Here is a 25898-nt window from a genome sequence, read left to right on the forward strand (position 1 = left end):
ACTTTTTCCTTTAAAATTATCCTAATTTCTTAAATCTTGATGTAGTGTTGTTTCTTTAACAGTTTACTGACATTATTCTTTTAAAAGCTTTTCTAATTCCTTTAACTGTGGAGAAAGTGTGTTATATAAGTTTAATGCAAGATTTAGATAGTTTTAGAAGCATTAGTTTAGTGCAGGTTTGTTTATGTAACTATGTATAAATCAAATGTGTAGTTCATTTGTTGTGAATTGGTACTTGTATGATTGCATCACGTTACTAGAAACGTGTAATCTGTTCTTCTTGTTTTATGTGAATATTATTGCATCATGATATTGTATAGTGTGTGAAACTTTCTAGGCCTCTGTCAGTCTATAAATACATGTCCAAAAATGTAGTTTAAGTTAGTTGTATACTAAGAGTTGGACAAAGGTAGTCAGATGTGGACAGTTAGTTAGATAGTTTGATACCTGGATCAATATTGCATGATTGTGAGATTACCCATAAAGAGTGTATAGTAGTGATTTTAAAGTGACATTATCACAGATTGTAGTAATGCAACAGAGCTGGAAAAATAATTCATCTTGTTAGTTGGGTTCTAAAGTAAATGAATTAATCTATGTGGACTTTGACAATAAGACACAATTGTTTAAAGCTCTGGATACAATTGTGTTGATCAATAGTGTAATGAAAATTTGTATTTTATTTTGGCTTCTTTTAACATATTATTTTCAAACAAGTAGCCTGTGTGTTGTTTGTTTATTTTTGAAATTTATTGTGAAGTCACAAATAACTGTTGTAAAAAGGTTTTACCATATATACCGACAAAAGAGAATGATATGTTTTCCAATATCATACCATATATCCTCTCACATAACAGTTTTCTCCACTTGTGCTACCATCTGTCAGTGCAGTATTTGCTCACTACTAGCCTTTATTCTCCTTATGTGGTATGGCAGTGCTGTGGCTTACAAATGATCATATGATAACCCTCCACCAATAGGAGTGCAATATACTCTCCCAGCACAGCTGATTCCCTCTATAATGTAGAACACTTTTGAATTTGGCTTTATAGTGTACAAATCATGAATTATTTTTGCTCTGTTATTTTTTGCTGTGTGGACAACTTTAGTTTGTTATCCTTTTTTTCTCTTAGTTTCTTTTTTATTTTTCACATAATGAACTTATATTTTAGTACAACTACAATGGTTTCTGTTATGGTTCATGCCACTACTGATACAATAATACTTACTACTACTATGGGTTCAGGTTCACACTTTGGTCAGAGGAAGTCTTGGCCATGGGGTGTTGTGAGTTAGAGTTTATCATATAGCCAACTATGTCTCTAGAACTCTAGAGGGATCTCATTTTTCTTGGAGAAGCTGTCCCTGAATAGGAAGATTTGGAAAGTATTTTTACACCTCATGTCTTTGCTATGAATTCCCATTCTACCCCTCTCAATCTGTCTTATCTCTCTGCATTTTTAGATATGATGATCTCAGATATGTAACCTAAAGCTTCTTTCACTTGTGTCTATGATGATTCATTCTCTCCTCTTCTTCATTCTATTCAGATGTTGGATTGTTTTATCCTCTTCCTCAACTGATATTTCATATTGGAGAAGTTATTTTAAGATATTTCAAGCATAAACTGAGATGAATTCCAGGAAGCATAGAAAACTAACTATGTTATATACTTAAACAGATGCAACTGTAGCAGAGAGAGAGTTTGTATTAACTTCATTAAAGGTGTGAAAAAGTTCTATAAAAAAGTATTAGAATGCATACTAGAGACTCTTGGAAGAACTTTGATTGGAAGGAAGACTAGGAGAAGTACATGCAAACATGCTGCCATTTTCCTGTCTTCAGTCATAGCTAATTACTGAATTAGTTTTGGTTCTAGTTTTTAGAAGTATGATGAATCAAAAAATTGATCAAATAAAGTGACCAACACAGATTTGTACACTTCTTGGAGAATTGTAAGAATACAAACAAAATTGTGTAAGAACCCACAATTTGGGGCTAAAGTTAAGTTATCTGACTTTGAAGAAAAAACCCATTGGTCCTACTGCCACAAAGTTCTCTGATTGTTCCAGATGCTACTCAACCCACTCATTTTTAAGCCAAGAACATTTTTGAAGATGTCTGTACTCCAACAAGTCCTCAGTAATCACTGTTCAACCACAGTGTAAGTAACAATTACTATTTCTCTCAGCCAAATAGCATAGTTAGGAAATTTGTGTAAGATGTTTAATATTAAGGGGAACTCATAAAGTATAGTATGCTTGAGCACAGTTCATATAATATATTAATTTATAACTTCTCAATGAATTTTAGAGAGTTTAATTAATGAAACTTTACTTGCTCAGCATGAGACATTTGATTCTTTTGATGTGAAAGCATATCAAGATTGTTGCTGATGTTAAAGTTTATGAGTATTAATTGTACTCATTAATTTATTGTATTAATGATTGATGTGAGATTTGGTACCAGCCTCTGAGTCACTTCTTTATTCTGACTCAAGTTGGTGTCTCATATAGTCCACTTGCAACTGTATACCTGGAATTAAAATATGCCTATTTATAGCTGCACTTAAAATTAAACTCTAAAAAACAACTAGTCTAAGTGGCCTCCCATTACAGCATGTGGTTGGTGGGGCCAAAATGGTTCCTACTGCAGACCAAATTAAAAATTCCCTACATCACCTAGTTTTGGACTGGAGTTAACCTGCCATGTTTGTATTCTCCCTTTCTACTATTGCCCAGATATCAGGCTCTTGGATGGTCCAGTGTTGGTTGTGTACTGGGTCTGCATACGTGTACTGTGTCTGGGTTGCTGGAACAGAAATTTTTTCCTTTTGCTTTCTGGTCTTGAAGCAAAGATGAGATTGGTACCCTCTTTCTGCAGACAAAATGACAAATTCCCAATGTCGCATGGGTTTGGACTGGATTTAATACATCGAGTATGATTTGAAGCACCCTAGCTACTCTACACTAGTTGATATAGCCAGTTCCAGATGTAGGGAGCATATTTTTCTGCCTGATTTGGCTACACATACCTTTACAACAGGTGAAGAGTGTACCTTTTACAGATGGGGTGTGGTCTCTCAAAACAGTGACCTCATACACTAGGTTATTATTTTCCATGTGTCTTCTTCAGACACTTTCTGAAGAGAGCTGATCTAAGTAACTTTTGTATTGGTTCCTCTACCATTTTAAAGTGTGATTCTAGCTACTTTGCAAGAGGGAGTAAGGTATCATCTCAGAAGTTAACATTTTCTAGAGGGAGTCAACTGTGCTAGGAGGGTGTGTCACACTTCTCTTGATGGAGGATTGTTGCATGCTAAAGCACATGTGAAGTTAACTGGGAGTATCAAGCCTAATGGCAAGCAAAAGTTGTGCAAACAAAAGGCAATACAAGAGATATTATATGAGTTGAGATATCTTTTGGAAATATGTTTAATGTTGGAAAATGTTAATGTTTAATGTGATAGATGACTACTTTTTCCCTTGAAAAATAATGTTAATCCTTTAAACCTTGAAGACAGATTGTTACAATGTTCTTTCTTCTAGCAGTTTACTAATTCTGTCCCTTTCAGGTGTACTCTAATCCTTTAAACCTTGGAGACATAATGGCACAGAGTACTTCTTTTTTCTGTTGTTAGGCATGTTGTAATGTCTAGAACTTAAATTAATTTATTCTTTAAAAAATATTGCAGCACATAATTGTAATTTTCTCAAAACTTGAATTTCAGAATATGCATCCTGTCTAATGAAGAAGCAAAAGTCATAGTTTGAAAACTTCTAATTCCTTTTTGGCTAGTAGGGATAGAACAGTGATCCTGTACTTTCAACATCAGATGAATAAACTAGAACATTAACACTCATTTACACAAAGTTATATAATATTTCAAATACACAAGTGTTAAATTGAAGCATTAAATATGTAACTACTTTATTCATATTATAAATGCAAATGAAGTGTTAGTAATTAGTCATCCAGTGTATACTTCTTGATGAATATGTTGTAGAAGCATATTTTCATTTGGAAAATGCATGATATTTTATTTTTAATATTGAGTATGGTCCCCACAAAAAGCAAGGTAGCACCAGATTACTTATTTAAGACTAGAATGTTGATAAGATACTAAAATATTGTTTAAAACTTCTTGGAGAAAAAAACAACCAGTTTACTTCATTTAGTAAATCCACTGCTCTTCAAGGAATGTGTCAGTTAGTTTGGCATGGTGTAACTGGACAACATCACCCAGTAAGTTGAAGTCAAAGCCCATTGTTTCACTATATGACAGCATAAGGTATGGAAGGATGTGTTCACTATAATATATGGCATTAATATTACCTTCCACGGGTCGTAGAGGGCTATACATGAACCAATGATTATTCCTGCTCACATTTTACTAACTGAGTAGATCTGTTTGGTTGGGGTTCCAGATTCTCTTCAGATGATTTTATACATATTATCTAGTTGTAGAGTGTTGCAGATTTAAAATGAAAATGAAACTTGCTTCACATATTGTTTGTGATACCATATTGTTATGTGCATTGCTGTGTAGAATATTCCTTACAGGACATCTAGCATACAGCCAGCCTTTTTTTAAATGTCAGTACACTGACAAATGTGAACATCTCATTCATTCAGTCTTAGTGAATCAGAACCAACAGTTAGCAGTCATCTGCTTATTTTTGTTTTGACCAGATATTTTAACAACTTTACAGTTAACTTGATTATTTGGAAGAAGTTTTATATTCTGCTTATGACAGTTGGAGATACTTGATCAGTTCACAACAGCTTGCTCTAATTAATTGGCTTCATTTAATATTATGGCTTTCCATATGAGTGAAACATTCAGAAGTTTGTTTTTGAAGTTTACCCATTGGGAGCCATTGTGTGAGACCAACGTGTCATTTGCAGTTCATGATAACTAACTGACCATCAGATGCCAACTGCATAATAAGGAACTAAAGGGGTGAGTGACATTGGCTTATAACAATGCTTTGGCTTTGTTACAACTATATTATAAAGTATGATTATCATTTATTTGTTTGTTTTTCAGTGTAATTACAGTATCATTCAGTGAAATTAACCATACTGTATTATATATTCAACCAGCAATATTATTAGTGTCCTAGAAAAATGCTTGTCATTATTATTCATTTTTTGTCTCAAGAAATCATTTGTAACACATGTATGATATTTAAAATATATGCTTTGTAACTGCTCAGAAAAACTAACAGACCACCAAAATAATTCACATCCAAATGGTTTAATGTAGTGATACATAGAAGAAAAAATGTCAAATAAATAGCATATTCTCTGTCAAAATGTTCAGTTAATGGTACTTCAGTGCTTCATTGTTGTAGTGTAATAGTGTTACTGCACATTCACATGCTTAATTTTAACCAGACTGGTACATTTTTTTGAGTGCTTTAAGTTTACTGTGTATTACAGGATTTGTTCTTTTCTGAGCTATTTGTTTTGTGAAAGTTTATATGGGTATAAGAGAAATATCAATAAAGTATTAAAAAAACAAGAATCTAATTCAACAACTAGAGACTACTTGCTAAACACAGGAAAGTAATTTTTCACTGTTTAATAAGTTAATTGTTGAATGCTTATGTATTTTCGTTTTTTGCCTGATTTCGTCTTATAGTGACATAACTAGAGTGAAGTTCCAGAAGTATTGCTAACTATCAAGTGGATGAACTATCATACAAGTACCATAACGTTTGAAGCACATAATATGAAACTAAATTATTACCTAAGGAATATTTATGGTGCACGTAAATGCTTCTTGTAATAAATATTCAAGTGTCCATTTTTATAGTGGATAAAGGAACTTGAAATAATATAATAAAGGTTATTTTCCAATGAGTGTACTCACATTTATGGAGATGTAACATCTTTTTTGAAGTTTTAGTAGTCGCTCTATAACCTTTTTGCCATAGTCATCATTTATTTTGCATGTCACAAGGTATTTAGTGAGGTTATGTTCAAAAAGTAATTAAATATTTTGTTTAGGTTATACCATTTGGTATAGCATAAAATCATATCTAATATTCCATATGTTACTAGTATATAAGTTTTAAGTTTTTAATTTAATGAGGAAGAATTTTAAATGTGAGAAATGTGACATTTTTTCTCTAATGATCCCCCACTGGGACAGTGGTAACTCTTCAGACTTACACTGCTACAATTAGAGGTTTCGTTCCTCTTGGTGGACACAGCAGATAGTCTGATGTGGCTTTGCTGTAAGGAACCACACACACACACAGTTTATTCACCACCCCTCCAATAAGTACGAAATTTAATGTAAGTTACTCACTATAATATTATCAGCATTCAGACAAAGCATAATTTTCCTGGCCTTCAATCTTGTTTTGTAACAGAGCCATCAAATAGAACATCAGACCCTTCTTGCCACACTCACCTGTTGCATTCTTTCTTTCAAGGTTTGTTAATAGTTCTACTTTGCATTTAATATTATGTCATTTATAACCAATAGAAAGTTGAGTTTTTTGTCTATCAAATTATTTTTATGCTGTTTCCTGAACAGAGAATTGTTAATTTTTCTTTTAGTACAAGTTTCATTCCCATGGGTAGGTAGGTAGGTATTCAGTGTTTATTGGCACAAAGCTTCAAGGCTATTTGTGCCAGACAAGATGTGGTACAGTATAGGTATAGGGAAATTAAGGTAAAAAGTAAAATATGTAAAATTAGGAACTGCCAGGAAGACTAAAGCAAGAAGTACATCCTTGCTGTCAGTCACCTGAAGTTGGCCTTTCCAGTCCTGGGTTCAGTTCAAAATAAAATTTGAAATATGTAATAGAAATTGTGTTAAGACATTAAAATGTGTAAAAGAAATCATGCTATAACACTATATAATCCAATAAAAAATCTTAAATTAAGTGTAAAAGACCAATGGCTCTTAAAAATGTAAAAACATGAGTGGGATGGGCATTATCACCTATAACATGGGCCAAAGTCATGGGCAAACCTGCCTTACAAATATCTTTAAAATGGTGTCATCGTTCTAGGTTGTAATGACGGCATGATAATAAAATGTGGATGATTGTGATCTGAGTGCCACATGGACCACATATTGGTGCAGCAGTACCAGAAAAAAGGAATTGGTGGGTTAAAAAACTGTGACCAATGTGTAGCCTTGCCAAAACAACCTCCTCTCTTCGATCCTTACAGAAGCAAGGGGGCCAAAGACCTAGAGAAGGTTTGATTTGAGAAAGCTTGTTATTGTGTTGCTCATTCAAGATTACCTGCCATGTGGTGTACAGTCTGGATTTGATAACTGGACCATAGTCCATGTATGGAATGGGTACTGGGATGATAGATCTAGAACAGACAGACTTTGCTGCTCTGTCGGCCATCTCATTCCCACAAATACATTCCCATGGAAAAAATAAGAACTAGCTTAGTTGAATTTGTAACAGCTCTGATTACATAGATAGAAAGCCAGAAAAATTGTGATAGTTATAGGACATTGTCTGCTTTTGCATTTTATTATTCTGTGTTCTTTTGTGCATGATTTAATTAATTAAAGAAGGGTTAAGTGTCACTGACATGATCAGATGCTAAGAGTATGTTCACCAATTGTCAGTCAAAGGTTTTTAGTATAAATATTTTCTGTGTTGTTCTTAGTTTTAGAACACTGCGACTTGTTGGCAATAAATTTAAAGATAAATTAAAAGTATGCTTTCCACTTGTTTTCAAAGTGATACATGTGTATATTTGAATTAGTTAAATGTATATAAAAGAAATTATTTACACTATAAAGGTCCATAGATACATCATAAACACTATATATAGTTTTCTTCTTGTTAAAGATCCACTTAGGCCTATTTATTTGCTTTAGAATTTCAGTTGACAAGCCAAATTACTTTTCTCTATTTCTATCATACTAGTGTTTCATATGTAATTTACCTACACTGTCCTTTACTACTCTTTCAGATTCAATTGCTTTAAAATTTCAGTTAACAAGCCAAATTGCCTTTCTCTGTTTCTATCATACTAGTGTTTCATATGTAATTTACTTACACTGTCTTGAGTTACCACAGCCTTTACTACTCTTTCAGGTATCATCTGTTCCTTTTGTCAAAGTGCACTCTGGCTGGCGTAATTACTCAAGAACTTGATTTGACTGAATAAGCTATACTTCTTTTCTCTTTTAAAACTTTTAGTTTTCTTCTAACATTAAAAGTTAAGCCTATGTTATTCGTTAGGTGTATCAATTTTTGGGCAGTTAACTTTTTCCTTGGCTATGACTTTAATCTCTTATGCTATTGGGTATGCATTCCGCTCATGTCATTCTATTTATATGTTAATTTTTAAATCGTCTTCTTGCTGTTTTCAATGAGTTACAAAAATAGCTTCCAATAATCATTTGCTTTCAACTTTCTTATAATAAAAAAAATAAATTATCATAAAATATTCACAAAATAAACTAAATAATAATATTTATGCTAACAGTCTTTTATATCATGAAAGATACTCAAAAGCAACATAAAAAAAGGTCAAAGTAGTACTTTATTTTGTTTTTTACGTTTATTCTTTATTTATTATAATAAAAATAACTGAAGTGTAGAACTAGGAATCTCATTAGGTTAGATAAGGTAAAATATGTAATAATATAATAAAATTTCCGTAAGGCATGCACATGAGTAGTTTGTTGGTAATGTAATTCAATAGTGTAATGTGAGCCCAAGTTACCCAAATTATTTCCAGTTTATAGTCATGAGAATAGTAGTGAGACACAGTTCAAAGGGCAATAAAACAATGAAATTTAAACATCAATAAACGTATATTGTTATTAGTTTAAAGCAACTTATGACAAATAATTGTAGTTTCATGTTACAATTTGAAGTCATTCTATGAAATATAAAAAGGTAATTCAAATTTATTTCAATTTTTGTTTGTGGTTACAAGGTCAATTTTAAGTTTAAGTATAAATTTAGGTCACAGAAAATAACATGAAAAATACAAAGGTTTATTGAAAAAAAGAAGTGCTTAAAAGTTATTTAGGAAGTTTTAGAAATTATACAAATGAAATTGAGGTTCTTGAGATGAAGAATGGAATTTTAAAATCTAAACATGGAAATTACTTTACTCTTGAACTAGTCAAAGGGACTCAATATATTTGGGAACAAAAGTTTTATCTGCTTTTTAAAAATACTTCACAAAAATTCTGATTTTTTTGTGTGTAAAGGACTTGTAATGTTTACTGAAAAATCTCCCACATTTTTTGAAGATATATATTAAAATTAAAAATTATAAGATCAAAATTATAACAGCTTCAAATGAGTACAGATTGGTCACATGGTCAATCAGTTCAAACAATCTTGTATAAAGAAAGTTAACTGAGGACATTTTTTATGTAACTTCTGTGAATTTGTTGTAGAGAAACTTCACAATTCAGAAGGTTTTAGATTGTTTAATATCAGAAATTTATGTATGGTTTTGTTCTTTATTAAAGTTGGTGGTGTTATCAAATACAACATTCTTGTCACATCAGGTATTATAATATCATTCTGAATTTGGACATTAGAGTTCTAATCTACAAGAGACTATACACTAAGGTGTTTTTTTTTCTGTTGGGAGTGATGTCACACATTGCATTTTTTATGTTTATTTCCAAGATGTTATACATTGTGATTATTTTAATGTGCAGGGTAAAGTCATACATTAGGTTTTTTTTCTTTTATGTATGTAGGCTGAAATCACATACTGACATCATTTTAACATGTGTGATAATTTCATACATAAATTTGGATAATGTGTGTAAGATAATATACAGTGGCATTGTTTTAAACTGTAAGATAGTGTTATGCATCAAGATTATTTTCATGTACAGGATAATGGACTATCAGTTTGTATTAATTTTGTAGATATTGTCTTCCAGTTTAAACAAGTTGGCAACTGGAATAAATAAATTTGAAATAGTGCATAAAGTCCACTTTTACTAAAAAAGTGGTTGACCTTTTTATGCAACTGTTCATTTAGACCATCTTGGATAAACATAATAGACTATTCCCCAGCTAAACTTAATATTACAGTAATTAAAAAAATAAAAAGAATTTTATGTGGGTAGTGGTGAATTCAATAATTAATTTTGATAAAATATTTAAAAATTAGGGTAAAGCACATACTTACAATTAATTAACATTATTTTTAGTTATGTAGGTGTTTTCCTTTTTATGTACACTGTGATTTCCTACAATTTTTAGTTTATTTTCCAATTAATATTAACTGTTCAATAGAAGAATGTTATTGTGAACATTCTAATAATGCCAAACACTTTTTTTTATTATTTTCAAGTTAAAGATTGTCACAAAATCTTTTTCCAGATTAAGGAAGCAGCATTTTGGGGAAACAATTTTGTGATGAGTGGTTCAGATTGTGGTCACATATTTACATGGGATAGACATTCTTCTGAGTTGGTCATGATCATGGAAGCTGACCATCATGTGGTTAACTGTTTACAGCCACACCCATTCGACCCAAGTAAGTCTCTTTGTGTACAGTGTTCTTCTGATGAGCAACTTAATTGTGGCCTCAAAGTTTTCTAAGTAGGTGTTCCTTGCTTTTAAAGTTAATAGCAAAGCTCAGGCAGTAGAAGATAAGTTAGTATCAATCAAGATTAAAATTAAGTCCTTTAAGAAAATGCTAATCAAAAGTCAATGTTTAGGTACTCTAAAACAGGAATTACCTGACTTTTAATGAATTGGCTCTGGAAGATATAAAACAAGGGTGTTTATGTTGTATCTTATTAGTTTTTTGAAAAAGTTTATGAGTGAAACTGGAAGAAATGTAAGAATAAAAATGATGGCACACATAGTGCTATTCTCCTGTATGTGAGATACTGAAGTCATAAAATTGACTGAGAAAGAGGAATGAAGTCATAAAAGTAATGTTTGAAATGGAAAATTACACACAAAAAATTGTCAAAACTTTATTTATAGAAAGCTCACTAAATTTGAATTCTTCCAAATGCCTTTTATAAATTGAACTATTTGGAATACCTGTGCCATCAAGGGAAATCTAAAAGTTTGCTGTTGCATAAGTTCTGTGAGCCAGTTTCTTCCCAGAGGACATTTATTATTAATTTCTGGTTAGAGCAAGCTACAAATGTAGGTAATGAGTGTAGCTAATGAAATTAATTTTCTTATGTTCTTTCTTATAAAAACTAGAATGCTTTGTTTTGCCATTGTAAACAGTTTTCTTAGCTGTAAGTGGACATGAATGTGTCAAAACTAATATTCTTTTACAAATCTTTTTGATGGAATATGTTTTGTTCCAAGACTGTTTTTTCTCTTACACTTAAGTGTTAAACATGATATTGTGCTGTGTTTTACTACTGTATGATTTATTTTGATATATTATGATAGTTATTTCTAATTCAAGGAAATTTGATTTTATATCATTTCTATTGTAGTTAACTGCTAACTCATCTTTATATATCCTAAGGAAAAATAATGTTTTTGGCTTGTTCAAATCAGCAATTTGAGATGTAATAATTTGGACAGAAAATGAAAACATTTTTAATGCTTAGGTTTATCAAATCAAAATTACAAAAAGAAAAATGTACCAAATTTCCAAAAACTCAGTAAATCATCTCAAACAAATGAATAAAATTGAGTGCCAGACTTCAAACATCATTATCAACCTTCATGTTCAAGTCTGGCACTCAATTTTATTCATTTGTTTGAGATGATTTACTGAGTTTTTTTTTGGAAATTTGGTACATTTTTCTTTTTGTAATTTTGATTTGGTAAACCTAAGCATTAAAAACGTTGTCACTTTCTATCCCTTGGTAGAAAATGTAAGAAATAGTTTTCATTCAATTATCTTTCAGTTTATCTTTAAAATTTTAATTGTTTTGTATCTCTGTACTGGGAAATTACTTCTAAGTATTTTGTCACTGTTGTGATGTGTATCCCAGCATGATACTTAATCTGTACCAATAAACAAGTAACCTTTTCTAAGTGTCATATAATTCATATGAAATCTTGAAACTTATTTACATATGTTGTAGTTTGTGGAAAATTGGCAATTCTACTGACTATTACAATAATATAAAAATATAATTATATATAATAAAACATGTTGAGAATGTAAGTTAATTTCATGTTATTTAGTTAGTTCTGCTATATTTATAACTTTATTTAATGGTTAGTAAAATTTTTAAAGTATTTTTGTGAAAGTTCTGATAGAAATTGGAAATTAAAAAAAATGTTACAGATCAGTCAAATATATGAGATTAATTATTATAAAACATGTGATGATGGTTTATTGTATGTTGGAATATAAATTATTATAAAACATGTGATGGTTTATTGTATGTTGGAATATAAATTATTATAAAACATGTGATGATGGTTTATTGTATGTTGGAATATAAATTATTATAAAACATGTGATGATGGTTTATTGTATGTTGGAATATAAATTATTATAAAACATGTGATGATGGTTTATTGTATGTTGGAATATAAATTATTATAAAACATGTGATGATGGTTTATTGTATGTTGGAATATAAATTTTTAAAAGTTACTTTTTTTCTTTCTTTTTTTTAAATTGAAACCTATTACTTTCAGTGTCACCAGTAGGATTGGAATAACCACTGGTTAATACAAGGTTTAAAACCAACAGTTTATAGGAATATGTGTGGAAATATTCGAATATTAAAATTCAGTGTAGTGATTTTTTGGTAATTAATTGTACAAAATGATCAAAGCAAGTTACCTAAACAAAAAAAAAAAAGCTATACTTAACAATGAACACAATTAAATTAAATATTGCATTCAAGCTATATTACCTATCTTGATTAGAATACATTCTGTAATTGTTTGGATACCTTCACTGCTAGCAATATTTGTGGAGGTACATTCAATAGTATATTACAATATATGATCAATCCAGAAGGCTTGGACTGGACTTAAGTTCTTATACTAAGTTGGCAATATGTAGGAATCATTATAATAATAATAGTCATAAAATTGAATTACAAATAATTAAAATAATAATAAACAGATATGTTAATATCCTAACTAACATTGTGTGTTTATCTTCATTATGGTAAAGCTCTACTGTCACAGCAGTATGTCTATAGACTTATACCTATAGAAACTGGGTTATGATACCTGTGGTTGGCAGAGTACAGATAGCTCATTGTATCGCTTTGTGCTTAACTTCAAAAAACAAATTTACTGTGGTAAGAGTTATGTAGATTTAGATGAGTTTTAAGTTCACAAACCAAGTAACAATGTGAGATAATGTTTTGAAATAATAAAACTTGAAACTTAAAATGAGTTTTAATAAATACTTCAAAACTGTTAGTTGAAGTAACATCAAAACAAGGATGGGGTATAACTAACTTACTGTTGTTGATGGAAAGTAAATAAAACTCACTGTCCCTAGAGTATTTTAAATACTAAATGGACTTTTGCAGGATCCTCAAAGTGTTCTGTTTCAAAGGTAAATAAAATGAAAACTAAGAGTAACAAATATTTTTGTTTCTTGCTTTTGAAGTTCATTTGCTATGTTATTTTGTAGCCTACAGAATTCAGAACTTCTCTTGGGATTCATAGCATATGCGTGCTTTACTGATACCATGATAGTACAGATTCCAACATTAAGTGACCATTATATGGTGTCATTTTTGTGTCTATCAACTCACTGACAGACAACATACTATTGTATAGTGGTGTAGGAGGTTAAAAGAGGTGAACACCTTCCAGGTGGCTTTTGGCCACCTATTGGGAAATGAGGGAGATAACCACTATATAAACAGTATTTTTATTCTCAGAGACTGAGTGTAAATACAGACAAAGCATATCTCTCACTGGTACTTCATAACACCACCCATGAGTTGTATTGGAATACTTTTTTAAACTTTCTATTATCTTTTAGTTGTTTTGAGCCTAGTATTGTGATCAGTAGGGTGTTAATATCCTGAAGAAATTGCATGGTGAAATCTCATAAAAATAGACCCTTTTTCTGTTAATCATGATTAGTGATGATTAAATGTTTGTTACGATAGCTTTGAATGTCAAGAGTTCCACTAGTTTGCTATGTTCCTTTTAAAATCCTTGCTCATTTGAACTCGACTGTTTGCTTTTTATTAGTTTGTTGGTTAGAACTGAATTAGTAAACAGAATTATGTATACTCTCGTGTTGGAACAAAACCTTTATGTGTTGAATTTCTAACTCATTTCTGAAACTAGAAGATTTGCCCTTTTGCTCTATGGTATGTTTAAAAATATATAAACTGTTCTTGCTTATTAAAGAACTATGAATGACAAACTTCTACAACACATCAGCAGTGTACAGTAAACATTTTTGGTGATTTTATGCAAAAGTGAAAAATAAAAACTATTCATAACTTTTACTTAAATAAGAAAACTAGAAGGTTAAACCTTATTCTAAAAGTTACTGTGCTCTAACTCACTATCATTCAGGAGTTTGGCAGTTATAAAAGACAGTAATAAGTAAACAGAAAATACAATAATTTTATCTCAAATTCCTTGTTGTTAAGGGATATATTCTGGAAGAATGTGGGAAAATCAACAATTTACAGTTATTATTTTTAAATGCACTATGTGGGTGATATTTTCACTATATGGACAAGTGATACAAATGTGTTCCATGATTTTTGTGTGTTTGAGTTTTCACTACCTAAAAATTAATTTTCACTATAGAAAGAAATCAGATGTAAAATTCCATTTCCAGACATTCCCATCACTAAAACATTAATTTGTTTTCACTCTTCTATGGATGAAAAGCTTATATATTTTATCTCTTGTATTTTGAAACCTGTAATACTGTAGCTGCTAATTTTACATTGTACACCCCCTTATATCTGTACCAATGATTATATCAACCAAGTTATTTGTAAATTTCAAGAAAATGGATAAATTTACTTAAGTTGTCAATGCATGCACATGCTGTCACTTACATGCTATTAAAAGCAGCATCTTTCAGTACAGTGATAAAGACAGAACTGAAGATTTCAGCCATTTTCATAAATCCAAAAATAAATAGTTAACCTGTCAAGCTCTTTGGGTACCCACTCTCCACCCATCAGGTTACATTAACATCCCATTATTTAAAGGAAAGTGGATTAATGTTGTTATCGCTTTGAAAATGCAATATTTTTATTATTTACTTAGTGTAATTCACAAAGGAATAAGAAAACAATATCACAGTCTGGAAACAAAAATAAATCTGTATAACTCCAGAAACAGTACACACTTAAAATTACTTTTTAGAAATTTTTTGCTCATCTCATAAAATAATTATATTAACTAAGAAACCATCTATTTGATGATTTATTCCCCTTTTATTTCTCTAATTTTATGAATATGGTTTTTCATTCCCACCCATTTATGACCTCACATCATGTGATCAAGATAGCTGAAAACACAACCATGTATAACAGCTACAAAGAGAGTTGAAACACTATTTCATAAAGCATATTATAAATTATGGTGATGCAGAGTGGATAAGGTATTGTAAGACATGGAAAACAATAATAGAATATAGTAAAAAGTTTAGGAGATTTGGGGACAAATCACAAATGTAAGATTTTTTTACCCTTTATTCATATATTCATTTCAATCCTAAAATTTATTTTCATGTTAATTTATATGTTTTTTAAGATTCTGGAAATTTTCCTCTAGCACATCTGGTAAGTCTTGTTAGGTTAAGAGAGTATGGTTGCTCAACTGTGATACAAAGCCTAATTTGTTGAATATTTTTATGAAGTTCATCATATTTAAATAATGCAGTTTATAAAAAGTAAATTTAATAGATATAAATTTCTTTTGATGAAGAAATTATTAGCAAAGATATTTTGATAGGTTCTGGATCATCATTAAATCTCTGTCAGTTTCTGCACTTTTTACAATTTAAAGTTGGAAGTGATGACTACTGCAGTCTGGGAAAGAAAGTACCATAATAAATATGTTAGTAAATATCAATCAATATGAAACTGGATAAATATACTAAAAATTTGTAATCAGTATTGAAAAAAATTAAAATTCTAAAATGAAGATAAGTTTGAATATTTCACACTTAAAAATGTAATTGAAAACTTAAGTCCAATTATAGTAAAGTTTTAGAAACAAAATTAGATATTTTTATTAAGTTTGTACTAAGTTTCATGCAATGTATTTAAGTTTTTTTCATTTTTAGAAGGAAAAAGATAAAGGGTTATCAGTGACATTCCCCTAGTCTGGAAATGGCTAAAGAATTAGTAATGGTAGATCAGTGTGTTAAGTATGGTAAAATAGGTTAGTTTGTTCTAAGGTCTATAGAAACAAAATTTAATGAAAGACTTAACCCCAATCTATGACATATGTTTTTGCAGTTTTAGCATCTAGTGGAATCGACTATGATATCAAGCTGTGGGCTCCAGTTCGAGAGGAGCCATTTTTTGACCGGGAAAAAGCCAAGGAGGTGAGAAGAATGTTTTATGATGATTAAAAGACATAATTACAGTTATATACATAATTTTAATTATTTTCTTTAATAATACAAATAAAGGCCTTTTTCAGGTGTGTGATGTAACCTGCAATGTTGTAGTTCAGGATATTTATCGTAAAGAAAAATTTTTACTCTGGTGTTTTTGGCTAGTGGATTAATCTTTTGGTGTTTTTATTGTAGATAGAATCTTCTGTTATGCAGACATAGTTAATTTTATACTTAAAAACAAGATGAGTGACTATAATTCATGTTAGGTAAACAGAGTTAAGGTTATTACATCTAAAAGTGTACCTTTTTTGTGTATTATTTTTTAGGTTTTGATTTCAGTAACTTTCAAATTTTGAAGTCAGTAGTTTTGTTTTGTAATAGCAAAGTGAGTAGAAGAATATCAATACAAGTGGTATTAGAACTCTTCCCATTGAATGCATGTCTCACTAGATAATCATAAAACACAAAAAATAAAACTGACTAGTATTTATGGTTAAAGTATATTCATTTTAGTTGTTGAATGACTATAGAAATCCCATGAAACCATCTGATCATGTGAAATAAACCACTCTCGAAACACGAAGTGATTCAAATTATACGTTGTTAAATATGTATGTTAATGACATCTTAAATCGTAATTGTTGTATGATCTGTTCCAACTTGTTTATGTTAACAAATTTTGTTTTTTAATTACTTTTTCATTTCATTCTTTGTTACTGTTTGCTGTTTCATGTATTTTTAGTTTTTGTTTTTAAAAGTATTTATAAGTTTGGATTTATTTTGTTGAATGAAGGACTTTTTAAAGTTTTGATGGTCAAATCAGCAGTGTGGTAAGTATGAATTACCTTCTGTGTTTCAGAATAAGGTTTTATTCACTCTCTTATTGTACACTTTGTGTTACATGAGGCTTTCAGTGTCTTTTTTCATTGACTTTTAAAAATATTTTTCAGTGATTAGAATTTTGTGGTTTTTAAGTTTACCTATTCATGTCTTTCATTATTTTGCTTTCAACTTTTACTCTGTTGTACTGGGATTTGATATTGTTTATTTTTATTTGTGCTTGAAGTATGATTCAGTCATCTCTCTTTCTTAAAACCTTTCATTTTAGGTATCAATGTAGAATTTTAGTGTAATAACAATGCAAAATCTCTCTCTGTATATACAACTTGCACCACATTATCTTTATTTGGTTGTTTCTCACTCAGCTACCCGAATAATCAATTTGTTAGGTAGAGTAGCTAGTTTTCTCCAACATTTTAATAGATGCATTGATCTAGATGATTTTGGAAACCATTAAATAGTTTTATCTGGCTGTGTCCTCTGGTGGATATTATTAACTTCATGTAGCAGTTCTACATGTACCATTTCAACTTTAACGTGGGTTGACATCTTTTTTCTGGTATATTTCTTTCAGTAGCCTCATTTTCAGTTGATATATATTTGGATCATACTCAGTGTTGCCTGATCAGATATTCTTTCCTATAAATCTGCACTGAATACCTTCAAGTTTATAATACTGCTGAAGTGGGGGTGTTCTACAATTTTAGTGGTGGCTTATTTTGTGGGATATCATGGACTATCATGATTCAATAAATCAGAAGTGATAGACTTTTCAAAATCAATTTTGCATTCACCCATTGCTTTTTCTTTGGTTTTTTTGAACCCCTTAGTGCCTTTTACCCTTTCTTCCTGGAATGGAGTTTGAGAGCCTTTGCAACTTCTCAGTTCCTAAGGTACTGGGCCATGAAGGTTTCCACATGAGTGTAGAAAATGCACCATAACATTACACATCACTCCATTCAGTTGAGAAGAAGGCAGAGATGGGAACTTTTCTTCCTTTTACCCCATGGAGGCTTAATCTTAGGTGTGCTGATGTTGATGGGAGCTGGACATACCAGTACTGGATTATTTTTGTAATACTGGGTTCAGGTAGATAATACCCAGTTCCTACAGGTGAGACCAGTAGATGCCCCCTTCTTGGTAATTCCAGTTGAAGGGTGATTCATTTCTCTGTTACTGTGGTTGAGCTCAGGAGACTTCATTCACCTTATGATACCAGTTACAGTACATACATAATACTGGTTGTAGGAATTCATTATATTAGCACAGGACTGATGCTGAAAGTTGAAGTTTTGTAGTGGAAAGGTATGTAACATTGACAGCAGGGGCGAAGATTTTTTGCACCCGATGTGGGGGATGATTTTTGCAACCACTTATGTGGACTGTTCAATTTGCAAATTGGTAATCTCTTGGTAATCCAATTGGTAATTGGAGTGTCAGACTTTTCATTAGTGCACAAATTTGTTTCACAACTATCTGGTGGTTCATGATGTGCAATAGTTGCACGAGCATTTTTAGACTCGTCCTCTGATGAACATGGTATTGCCACTGTATGGCAAGTTTCTATTCCTTTGCTTGAGGTTGTTGGACTATCTGCATCTGCATTGTCACTTGTAGTACTAGTAACTGGCTTGCAGAACTGTCTGATATTGGAAAGTTTCAGATACTTGCTTGTCATAATTGGAATCTGTTTCCCAGATGACTCAACAGGCTAAAATACAGTCTTTATTGAAAAACTCTAATGTACAACGAACGAAGATAGAACAGAATGGAAGTAGGACTGAACTGTAAAATGTATTTAAGTCGAACGCTCGAACCTCACAGTGACTACTGAGCCGACTGACTGCCTGGGCATTGCTGGGACAATAATGTATGCTAGTTACAACAGAAGTAATTGCAAGTTTCTCGAAAAATACATAAACAATCACAAATATATTATATTCCTGTTAAAGCTCATCAAAAGGTAAACACATTGTGATATAATGTCTATAAGCACGTCTATTAAATAAAAACACCTAAACAAAAACCAGCAATACAATTCGAGTAGAGGCTTCAGGCCGTTGAAATCGCTCCTTTTGTGTTCTAATTATGCAAGAAAATACAATATTTTTACTATCTGTGATAAGAGAATATATTGTTCTTTTACCATAAAGCACCAGCTCTTTATTAGAGAGCAGTGATAATCTGAAATTTCATGGATTAATGAGGGCCACAAACACAGGTCTAATGAGCCCTGTTGTAAAATCGAGGCTCAGACTAAAGGGAGCAGAGGGGGGTGATGTAGGGCATGTCTGGATCCAAACGGCCCGAACCTGTGTACACTAAACGTACACTATGATCAGCGGATTTGGCAGCTAAGGAGAGTAAGGCATTCAACAATAAAACCGGCTAGACATGCATAAGAACAAATGGCGTAGGAAAACTGCACAATATACACATAAGATTCAGTGATGTCGAGAAAACCCACTTGTAGAGAAAAATATATTTGTAAAAACGGCTCGTTTGAATTGAGAAAATATTTTACGTAGAGGAACGAACTCTACGTAAAATATTTTCTCAATTCAAACAAGCCGTTTTTACATATGTACATATAAGATTGATGCAGCTACAAGCTGCAAATGGCCTGCCAGATCTAGATCACAGGAGTTTACACTTGGGAGTAATATTTTTCAATTTCATGCTGTGTTCAATCTATTATGATGAAAATTTTACTTAATCTTACACTACATACAAGACGGTAGATTCTGTGATAGTGTTTGCAAGCCTTGTATGTATACCTAGCCCTACTGACTGATACTTATGAACTATAACTTAGATTGAAAAGCTTAGAAGCACGCCTATATTAAAGATGTACATTTCGGCTACTGAAAAAGCGTACACCTAGGCCTAATTATGTAATTCAATTGGTAAGAACACAAGAATCACAAGAACAAACACACAGTTTGTAGGCCTGTGATGCAATAAAACAATTCAACAGACCAAACTGTAGGGGGGGATGATTGTATGCACCATATCCCCCACCTAAAATGAAGGGGGGATGTATCCCCCCATCCACCCAGGATCTACGCCCCTGAATGATAGTCTTGCAAGCAGTGAGAAATAGTGATACTAGTATAGTGTTGAGAATTGTATATTGAAACTATGTAGTAGAGTAATATTTAACATTGATAGTTTTGAGTGGATAGAGGTTAGATATTAACACAGGTCTGCTGCTGACAGCTAAGGTTGAAGTTATTTAGTGGAGGAGTATTTAACTTTTAAAATTTTGAACTGGATAAGAGCTTCTAACTCTGGACTGGTACTGAAAACTGGATGTTAAAACTGTGTGTTGAAGTATTTCATAGCACTGACAGTCATTGTCTGAACTGTATATCAAGTGTAATATTGACACTATGGAGTGAAGCTGAAAGTGAGACATGTCTCTGCAGTAGTGAGATGTTTGACACTTGACATTCTAGGCTGAAGTGAATGTTAGTGTCTTTCTGGATTAGAGCCTATAATTGGAAGTTTAGAGCAAAACTAAAAATTAACCTACTGTCATTATAGCTTATAGTTCAGCAAACCAATTAACAAGAAGAGCTTCTTTCAAATTTGTTAAAAGTGCAAGATATTTAGAGCTGCAATGCCTGTAACCTCTCATTCAATAATTGGACAGTGAGAGAGTTAAAGAACCACAGGTTGTCAACCCTTGATATAGCTAAGTAGATATATCTTTCTTATCTTTCTACTTATAAAGTTTAAAATTCATTGTTTCATCAGTTGAGGGAACCCTTGTTGTTAACAATATTTACAACTGTAATTTGTATAATATTTTGTGAGATTTGAGCAGTGTAGGATTTCCAGGTTTAACACTAAATAAACAAGTTAAGCTAAACATGCAAAACATTCTTTTATATTAAGTATATTATATTAAAAATAAAACTCTAAAGTAATAGATTTAGATTTATTTTAACTATCTCATGAATTATGTTAATGAAGGTAGCAATAAAAGAATAATGTAGTGTGTCTCACTTAGGGAACACAAAAAACAGTTAACTTGAACTTCTTTCTCATAGAATTACTTTTCATTGAAAAATATAACATGCCTGAATTCTCCTCAACTGTCTGTAACATGTCTTTTGACTGATGAAAAACTGTGACAATGAAACTTTAGAAGAGCTTGTCGTCTGTGGAAAACTTATTACAATACACGTTATGGTTTCGAATGTGTCAACTCAAGTAACAGGTTTATGAAAATAAGTAGTTACCCTGAACATTGAGACAAGGTACTGATTGGCTACCTCAGAGGGAGGGCAGAGATGATGGGGTCATAGTTTTATAAGTGAAATCAGATAGTTCATTGCTTGGAGCAAGTTTCTAGGTGGCAATAAAAGGTATAACATCATAGTTTGAGTATTATTCAACAGAGAGCTTGTTGTTAGTGTCACAAGATGGCATTACTGATCACATTATTATGATGAAGAACCATCAGGGGTGATCAAGATAAAGAGTAATCACATTTAAAATACTAGCTTGTATGACAATACTGTTAATAAATGTCATAAAGGAAAATTATAGTATATTTTACTTAGGGGAAAAAATATAAGCTGCTGTTATGAGCCATTACTGTTCATTAATATTTTGGAATGAAGTGGAAGTTAATAGGTTTAGGCACTTAGGTTTATGAGTTGGGTACTGACCTTCTTGATTGGAGTAGAATATTGAAGTTAGGTAGTGCAGTTGTATACAACACTGAAATTTTTGTTGAAGTAGGAGTTAGGTATTGACCTTATATTGGAGCTGGGAATTGAATGTTCAAGCTTTCAGTTGGAGACATGTAACACTGACATTTTGGTTTGGTTCAACTTCACACTTTCAGTTGGATCTCTTTTTGTCTGACTTCTTTCTTCTCATATAAATTCTCACAGTACTATTTCCAATGTAATTTTATATTTTCTCTCATTCTCTTAAAGATGTTTCCATCTCTAACTACATTTTGAAATTGGAATGGTAGCAATTTAGGTTTTAGCATAAGGTAATATATTTTTCTAAGACACAGGTTTTGTTTTTTAAGGTAGGGAAGTATAATTTTCTTTTTCATAGATTAATCTATGTAGCATTTTACTGATAAAATTAATATAAACTTTACATGTAACATGCTAATTTTTAGAGAAACTTTAAACACAGTTGGAACAGCCAATTCATTAGTTTTCAGTTCATTTTTTTATCGTGACATTATTCAGCAAAGCAAGTCTACATGGACTAGCTTAAGTACCTGCTGTTTGTTGCTGACATATGTCATGACTGAACATTTATATGATGTTTGCATGTGATGTGTCTTTTCCACTGGAATATTTCTAATGCAAAAAGACCTTTTGTTGCTTTTTAACTGAACTGATAATGTATGAACAATTACAGGTACTATTGCAGGTTTTTTTCTCATGTTTTATCTCCCATACTCTTCATATTTCATCAAAGACCAGATTTTTAAATCATGATGATCTAAGAGTAAAAATAGGACTTTTAAATTCAGTGAAAAATCGTCTTTTATCAGCATTCCCTTCATTACTTTACATAAGTAGTTTTTGTATGATTAAAGTAATAAATTAAAAATTACATGAACAGATAAAATAGATCAGCTTTAAAATACAATGTAATGGTTCAAACAGGGTGTAAAATTACAAGTAATTTAAAATTGATCATGTGAAGCTTCAGGAAATTAATGTTTCCATACATTTTATAAATATTTATAAGTTTATTTATTTTAGTTGTAGAATTTAATATAAAACATTACTTATGAAATTGTTTTTCTTGTCAGTAGGCCTAATATTCATTTATCCTAGTGCAGAAGTTCAGAAGGTTGTGTAATACTGAAACTTTTTTTAATTCAGATTATGCGACGTAATGAAATTATGTTAGAAGAAACAAAGGACACAATCACAGTACCTGCATCCTTTATGATTAGAATGCTAGCATCTTTGAATCAGCTCAGATCAGGAGGTAAGCATAGAAACTTAAATGTTTTGAGAATTCTCTGTCAGTGAAAATGGAAATTCTGAAATTTAACCTTCTTGCTACAGTATCCTTTTCTACACAATATTTTTGTGAATTACATTCAAAATTTTATTAAACTGCTTTCTCTTATAGCATACAAATAAATTTGACAAAGAAACATAACTAGTAATCCATTTTCTGATATTATAGTATGTGAATTGTGACATTTTCTCTCTAAGTATCCACTCTTCTCTAATTTATTTACCATTACTATAAGAAGAAAGAAATTTATTGTGAATTACTTAATATAATGTTGTCATTGTCCAAGTATAGCATATTTTTATAGTCTTCAATCTTATTTGATTACAGAGACATGAACTAGAAAACCAGACCCCTCTTGCTACACCGACTTCTTACATCCTCTGTTTTATAAATTGCCAGCAGTTTTCTTCCAATGTTTAATACTATATTATTTATAACCAATAGAAAGCCAAAGTTTTAATCTGTCAAATTACATGTTATATTATGTTGTTTTTCTGAACAAAAAAATTGTCTATTTTACTTTCAGTTTGAAATTTATTTTTAAGTGAGACATGTTGATGAACTTAAGTCAACTTTTAATGGCTTTTGTTACATAGTTAGAAAGCCAGAAAAATTGTGATAGTTATAGGACATTGTTTCATGCATATTGTCATGCTATTATTATATTAAATTCTCTGTTAATTTAACTTGTGCCTAATTTTCCTGCCAACATTTTACCTTCATGACTCTTTTGTGGTATCTTTCCACAATTTATATCCTGTTTAAGGCTCTTCACAGAAATCTTGAGGGAGTTTTCTGAGTACATTCTCTCTTTCCTTACCTCTACATTTGTTGTCTTGTTCCTGATTGTGGACCATGTATGATCAATGGAACGTTGCTCAGGATTCCAATTGTACTTCCTCCTTACCTGGTAGATGATCTGATTTTGTGGTTGGACGAGACTCACGCATAAGTGAGAGTCTCGCTTCTGCTTTCTCATATAAATTTACATATTTTCAGAGCTGGAGTACATAAGTTGATCATCAGAATGCTGTGAGTTATTGGTATGTATACAAGCAGTTATTATGTATCAATGTCCTAGAACTTCTAGCCATCTCTAAGTAGACATTGCCGGTTGATGATTTGTTCTGACATTTTGATGGTGGTGGCATAAATCAATCACCAAAGTGGCACCCAGTCGAGATGCCTTTTGTTTTTGTACACTGGATTTGCTCTGTCGGGACTTGCGTGCATCACGTTCATTTAATTGCATGTCATGTCCTGGATGCTTTCAATCTAGTGGCAGATCATCCTTTCCACAGCAACAAGATGCATCTGATGAAGTACTTCCTCCATCCTCTTGTTTTCTGGTAGTTTTGCAATCTGTAGGGTTTTCCTGACATCAGGTCATTTGCCACTACCCTGAATCACAAGTTATGCCTCTTATAGTCCCCAGTACCTCATCTTCAGGCTTTGTCTATCAATGCTTTCAGCCAAAAGGGGTCACACAAATTCCTATATGTTTATTCTCCTATCTGATTTTTTCATCAGGTAGTTTCTCTAATCCATATCACTCTGTGCCAGGTTGTTGTTCTTGTGATAGCTTTCTATTGGCTAGCCCAACTGTGGTTTCCTTGTTTGCACCAACTCCACTTATTCCCTCCTTTACCTTTTCCCTTATTCGTCAACCTCCTTCGTCAATCCTAGTTACTTGTTCTACATTCCGCAGTTAACATCCTATCTTCACACCTGGCTCTTGTTAGGCCCTCAGTGAGGAGATCTGTTTTTTCCAATCTTGTAGCTTTTCATTTGGCTCAATTTGTACATCCTTTTACCATGGAAATATATCAACATAAGTGGAAAGTCTTTCATACATGGTCCCACATTTAGGAATTTCCATCTGTTCCACCCTACTATGTTGGTGTCTCCAAGTTTCTCTTATGTGTTTTTTGACTGGGAGTCTTTGGCCTTCTTGATTTGAGGTGATTGAGCAGCTTTATCCCATACTTTTCATCTGTTCCTTTACTGTTGAGATTTTACTTCACCTGTCCTTACAATGTTAATCTGTTCCTTCTGTATTCATCATCCTCCCTGTCGACCTACGCTACAAGACTGGGATGTTAGTTTTATCCTCCATTCCCTTACTTTCCCTCTTGTTGAACCTTTTTTCTCATGTTTTATTTTTCACCTTTCCCTTAAAGTATATTTCCTTCTCTTTTGGCTTCTTGTGGAATTGTAAGAATTGTTCTCCATCAATGCTCTTTACCACCATACCTTGCTTTTCTTTTATCTGGATTGTTCCTTCCTCTGAAAAACGTCAGTGGCTTGAAAGGGTAACTCCTCCGTTTTGCCTGTTTCCTTCTATATATCATCTCTACTGTCATCTTGACCTGGATAGACTTCTATGTGTGGCATGTGCCCTTTGTTGCTATATTGCTCACATGGCTTCCTTCTGTGGTTCTTGTCTCCTACTCTTTAATCTGTGGCATTCTTTTTTGTCTAGAGATCTGTACTCTTCTACCCTTATAAAGTGGGTTCATTGTTTGATACAGTTGGCTTATTCCTCCTTGTTCCCTATTCCA

General features: G+C 31.8%; 1 protein-coding gene across 7 annotated transcripts in view; it reads left to right on the forward strand.

Annotated features, from left to right (window-relative positions):
- Nucleotides 1-25898, forward strand: part of LOC143258428 (DDB1- and CUL4-associated factor 6-like) — a 126648-nt gene that overhangs the window by 95411 nt on the left and 5339 nt on the right. For all 7 annotated transcript variants that reach the window (XM_076517349.1, XM_076517351.1, XM_076517354.1 and 4 more), the window contains exons 15-17: nucleotides 10353-10509; nucleotides 16379-16467; nucleotides 23193-23301. In XM_076517349.1, coding sequence (XP_076373464.1) covers nucleotides 10353-10509; nucleotides 16379-16467; nucleotides 23193-23301 — 355 coding nt within the window. The remainder of the gene's footprint in view (nucleotides 1-10352; nucleotides 10510-16378; nucleotides 16468-23192; nucleotides 23302-25898) is intronic.

Source organism: Tachypleus tridentatus, chromosome 8 (genome assembly GCF_004210375.1).
Source record: "Tachypleus tridentatus isolate NWPU-2018 chromosome 8, ASM421037v1, whole genome shotgun sequence".
Taxonomy (NCBI): Eukaryota; Metazoa; Arthropoda; class Merostomata; order Xiphosura; family Limulidae; genus Tachypleus; species Tachypleus tridentatus.